The 6000-nt window shown below is 38.8% G+C and overlaps 1 protein-coding gene across 1 annotated transcript in view; it reads left to right on the forward strand.

Moving 5' to 3' along the window:
* The window catches only part of LOC136874677 (aldehyde dehydrogenase, dimeric NADP-preferring), a 145652-nt gene extending 140369 nt beyond the window's left edge, over positions 1-5283 (forward strand). The window contains exon 11 of the mRNA XM_067148315.2: positions 4985-5283. Within this exon, the coding sequence (XP_067004416.2) occupies positions 4985-5017 (33 nt within the window). The 3' untranslated portion in view covers positions 5018-5283. The remainder of the gene's footprint in view (positions 1-4984) is intronic.
* The last annotated feature ends 717 nt before the right edge of the window (positions 5284-6000 follow it).

Here is a 6000-nt window from a genome sequence, read left to right on the forward strand (position 1 = left end):
GACAAAGGGAATTGTCCTTCTGCATGACCTCACACTGCAGGTCAGACCCGCGATTTATTGGACAGTTTTGGCTGGGAAGTTTCAGACCACCCACCCTACAGTCCTGATCTTGTGCCGAGCGATTACCATCTGTTCCTCCACCTCAAACATCACCTCAGTGGCAACCGTTACAATGATGATGACGACGACGTGAAAATGGCAGTGAACTCTAGGTTATCGGAGCAGGCGGCAAGTTTCTATGAAGAGGATATTTTAAAATTGGTTACGAGGTATGGTTAGTGTTTGAACAAACTTGGCAACTATGTCAAAAAATTGAGTGAAGTATGTACTTTCTGAAAATAAATTTACTTTTTTGAAATAACTTTTCGTTGTGTACTTATTTTCTAATGGACCTTACTTAAAAAGCACGCCTCGTAATTACATAGGCTGAGTGGACCTCGAACCAGCACTCAGATCCAGGTAAAAATCCATGACCTGGCCGGGAATCGAACCCGGGGCCTTCGGGTAAGAGGATGGCACGCCACCCCTTACACCACGGGGCTGGGAACATTAAATAACTTCGTATAATTTATTAACGGCCCCTAGTCCTGGGCAACCCTTAAATGGGCGAGGGGTGCAAGGAATCTCCCGGCTCAAATTAGTGAATTCCGCAATAAGAATGGGGGCTTGGTACGTCAAAAGTCTCTATGCAGCTGGCAAGCTTGACAGCCTTATCAAGGAAATAGTTAGATTGAGAACACCATTAATGGGAATTAGTGAAGTTTGGTGGCCTGGTGCAGGTAAATGTCATCTTGATGATGGTACATTCTATTACTCTGGTAGTGAAGATAATGATAAAGATCATAGAAATGGAGTCTGAATCTTTATAAATTCTGAACTTACGAAGTATGTCAGCAACTTTGTACCAATTTCTGATCAAATCATGTTATTACAACTTTCCCGCTTACCTTTTAACGTAAACATCTTGCAGATATATGCACCAACAGCGGACAAAAAGTAAGATGATGAAGTAGAAACATTCTATGAACAACTTGGAACTGTTCTTAAAGACCTGAAGAAGGATGAAATAACTGTCATAATGGGCGATTTCAATGCAAAAATTGGTCAAGGAAGTCGTTCCGACTTGGTAGGCAAATTTGGGCTTGGTAAATGCAATGAGCAGGGAGAAAAGCTGTACGAATTTTGCGTAGAACATCAAATGGTTCTCCCCAGTACATGGTTCAAACTTCCAAAACGTCGTTTATACACGTGGAAAGCTCCTAAAGATGATCCTCAGAATCCTGACACAACAAGGAACCAAATTGATTACATTCTGAAAAATAAGCGTTTCAGAAATTCCATCAAAAGAGTTGCAGCATATCCAGATGCAGATATTTCCTCGGATCATAATCCATTGATAGCTAATGTAAAAGTTCGTCTGAAAATCATGAAGAATAAGCCTAGAAGAAAGGTACTAAATATCGCTAATCTACAAAATTGTGAAACTCGGCAGAAAATTGCTCAGGATTTGAATAGGCATTTAAAAGAAATCAATACCAATAACTGTGAAACAGCAAATGATTTGTGGAAATAGTTTAAAAGTCAGGTAGAGGTACTTCTTCAAAACGAAGATCAAAAGATACATCCTATGAAGAAAAAGAAATGGATCATCATCATCATCATCATCCTAAACCATCTCCAGTTTCCCGGGTGTGGTATATGAGCCTCCTCCATCTCATCCTGTCCTTGTACCATTCTTCCTCCACCAACTTGTCCCAATCATCTCTCAGCAGTACATCGTTCTTAACTAAATCTATCCATTTCCTTCGTGGCCTTCCCACGGGTCATCTTCCTTCCACTTTTCTGTCAAATTCCTTCCTTGCAGTTCTGTTTACTGGCATCCTCTTCATGGGACCAAACCACTTCAGAAGAAATGGATGACAGATGATATTCTTGAACTAATGGAACAACGAAGATTAGTAAAAAATGATGCAGAGGAATACGAAAAATTACAATGCCACATAAAGAAAGAAATACATGCTGCGTAAGAGAACTGGATGAAAGAACAATGTGTGAAAATGGAAATCTTTCAGTCTAAACTTGATCTGTTCAACATACATCGAAAATTAAAGGAAATAGCTGGCATGTACAGAAAACGTAACCTTTCTGTACTGTTTCATGCCACAGACAGGCCTATTATTAATGAACAAGAAGGTTTAAATACTTGGGAAAATTATCTGATGGAACTTTTCTGTGATCAGAGAGGTGAGGAAACTAACCAACGAGCTAATTGTGAAGGCCCTGACTCTTAAATCAGAAGTGCTATATGCTGTGAAAGTTTCAAAAAGCAAGAAATCACCACATCCAGATAACATCTCTGTAGAACTTCTTAAAATGATTGATGAAGACAATATCCAATTCTTGGTTAAGTTGTTCAGTACTATATATAATACTGGAGACATCCTGTCTGACTGGCTGTTATCTACATTCATCACGTTGCCAAAGAAGCAAAAGGCATGTAAGTGTGATGATTATAGGCTAATAAGCCTCATGAGCCACACACTTAAAGTATTTAAGTGTGAACAATGACCTCGACGAAACACAGTTTGGGTTCATAAATTCTTTTGGTACAAGGGAAGAATTGTTTGCACTAAATATCCTAATTCAGAACAGTCTAGATCAACAGCAAGAAGTGTTTGCTTGTTTCATTGATTTTGAAAAGGCATTTGACAGAGTACAACATCCAAAACTTATAGAAGCCCTAAAGGGTATAGGAGTTGACAGCAAAGAAATCCGCATTATTGAAAATCTTTACTGGAGACAAAAGGTTGTTGTCCGAATCGGAAGTCAAACTACAAACGAGATAGCCATCCAAAGAGGAGTTAGACAAGGTTGTGTTTTATCTCCATTGTTATTCAACCTTTACTCGGATAAAATTTTCAAAACAGCTTTAGAAAATCACCAATATGGAATAAAAGTAAATGGTTGCATAATTAACAACATAAGATGTGCATATGGTACAGTCATCTTGTGTGACAATTTTGAAGGACTCCAACTCCTGCTCAATAATATTAGTGCAGTAAGTGAGGACATGGGATTAAAAATAAATGTAAACAAGACCAAGTTCATGATCTTCAGCAGACGTGCCAGTGCTGAGGCAATCTTACAACTAAACAACCGACAGATTGAGAAAGTAACCACTTTTAAATACCTGGGTGCCATTGTCACTGAACTACTTGATCATGAGGAAGAAGTGAAACAGAGGATAGCAATAGCATGAAGAATATTTACAAAAATGATATCTTTCTTTAACAATGACTACTTAATTTTAAAACTTAGACAGAGGATGGTCAAGTGCTATATATGGTCAGCCTTGCTATATGGTGTGGAAACATGGACTCTCAAGAACATATCAGTGAAACGCTTGGAAGCCTTTGAAATGTGGATCCACCGTAGGATGCTTAGGATTTCTTGGGTTGCATGACTAACGAACCAAGAAGTACTCAGAAGGGCAAGAGCAAGTGGGGAACTCATTTAAACATTAAAACACCGGAAGATCTCTTACCTTGGCCACATCCTTAGAAATGACCATTACCTCATCTTACAGCGGATTGTACAAGGCAAAATACAGAGTCAAACAAGTGTCGGGAGGAGGCGAACATCATGGCTTGGAAACATCAAAGAATGGACTGGAATTCATAGTGTTGAAAGACTTTTCTACCTAGCAAGAGATCGTATTGCATTCGCCACAGTGATCGCCAACATCAGCGGGACCTGATATGGTACTGTGAAGAAGAAGATAATGTATTAAGTTACTCAGATAATTTATTTCCGCTACACAGATTGACAGAATATCAAGATTTTATTAACAAATGTTCAATGAAATGGGTTTTGCAAGGCGGTGTTGCTAAATCTGTACATGGCTTAAGACTAGCATGAGAACACCAAAACTTTGCCAGGGGAGGGGGTTTGAATATAGACCTCCGAGCTGACAGGTTTACGCCATAGCAAGTGCGTTATGGTGACACTGGCTGAAACCAACGCTTTGATGCTGATTTCTCAGCATGCCTCTCAAGCCGTTCTTAAGTCTCGGACATATTTTGCACCACCCCGCACAAAGCCCATTTGAATTCACTTGCGAAACGATCTGATTGGCTAACTTGAGCAGCTGATAAAATGACAACAGTGTAAGATATCGGATTATTTCTTTCAAATTATTTATCAACATGACCAACCCTCTAACACTTAAATAACTGGTTCGTTATTTCCAACCACCCTGTATATGTGTAATTGAATGTGATCTATAGTTGAAAATTATCATATAGGCTGCCAGTTACCGATACTCTGGCCGTGCGGTTAGAGACGCGCGGCTGTGAGCTTGCATCCAGGAGATAGTGGGTTCGAATGCCACTGTTGGCAGCCCTGAAGATTGTTTTCTGTGGTTTCCCATTTTCATACCTGGCAAATGCTGGGGCTGTACCTTAATTAAGGCCACGGCCGCTTCCTTCCAACCCCTAGGCCTATCCCATCGTCACCGTAAGACCTATCTGTGTCGGTGCGATGTAAAGCCACTACCAAAGAAAAAAAGAATTACCTATACTCGATGCTGATTGTTTTATCAATGATTTCAGCACTTCTTGTGCACATGGTAGGCACTTGAAGTCATTCGTTATCATCTAGAGCACTTCCAGCAGAAACTGATTTTTACTGGTACATTTTCTGTATTACCATAATGATTGTTTACTTGAAAGGTAGATTGAACTATGCAAGATTAATGATAAGCACTCTAGAAATGTAAAATGCCCCTGCATAGATATAGAATACTGATTTTAGTACTGAAATATTTAAGAATGTTGTGATAACTTTTGCTTATCTGAAATCTTTTAACAGTATGATTTTAAATTTACTTGTGTAAGGTTAAAATATGGTCTTACATTAGTTTTGAATTCAGATTTCAGTGTTAAATAAAAGATTTTTCCTCATGCATTCTTCTTTCTTTTTTCAGGTTGCTGGATTTGATGATAAACTACCACAGTAAGAATCATGCAGTCCTGTACAAACATATTTTACCAATGGGAATTGTAGTTATATTTTTGGTACACGCATGCTTTGTAAATTTGTGAAGTAGACCTCGATACGAATGGTTTCATTCCTGTGAAGAAGCAATTCTTCAGATTTTGAACAAACTACACACTATTATCATTTAGACTTTCACGGCCCGTGTAACTATTCATGAGTTATATTTTTGGGCTTATGCCGTGTAAATAATTGTAAACACACTCAACGTTTCGAAAGGAACCTTGCCTTTCTTCATCAGGAGACAAAAGAGAAGAGAAACGACGTATTGATGGTTGCTAGGAGAAAGCAACAAGAAAGCTTTAAATGGTGCCCAAAGATGTGAAAGGGACGCCATTTTTGCCCCATGCTAGAGACAATGAATAGTAACAGCAAAGCATTACTCTCTGATGGTTCTGATAACAGGTAGCCATGATTCACTGAGGTTGTAACCTGTATCGCGGTACAGGTTGTATCGCAGCAATCGCGGTACAGGTTACAACCTCAGTGAATCATGGCTACCTGTTATCAGAACCATTAGAGAGTAATGCTTTGCTGTTACTATTCATTATCTCTAGCATGGGGCAAAAATGGCGTCCCTTTTACATCTTTGGGCACCATTTGAAGCTTCCTTGTTGCTTTCTTCTAGCAACCATCAATACGTTGTTTCTCTTCTCTTTTGTCTCCTGATGAAAAAAGGCAAGGTTCCTTTCGAAACGTTGAGTGTGTTTACAATTATTTACACAGCATAAGCCCAAAAATATAACTCATGAATAAACTACACACTCTCTGGGAACACCTTGCATTTATCACTGTGCATTTCTATAATTTGTTAAAAATTCTTCCACATACAAACAAGTGTAACAAAAATGGAAGATTTAAATTGAAAATGGCAGAGCTCCAGTTATACATTATCTGTTTTTGTATACATGCTAGAAATCTCCACAGTTCTAGATGACATACATG

Source organism: Anabrus simplex, chromosome 5 (genome assembly GCF_040414725.1).
Source record: "Anabrus simplex isolate iqAnaSimp1 chromosome 5, ASM4041472v1, whole genome shotgun sequence".
Classification (NCBI taxonomy): Eukaryota; Metazoa; Arthropoda; class Insecta; order Orthoptera; family Tettigoniidae; genus Anabrus; species Anabrus simplex.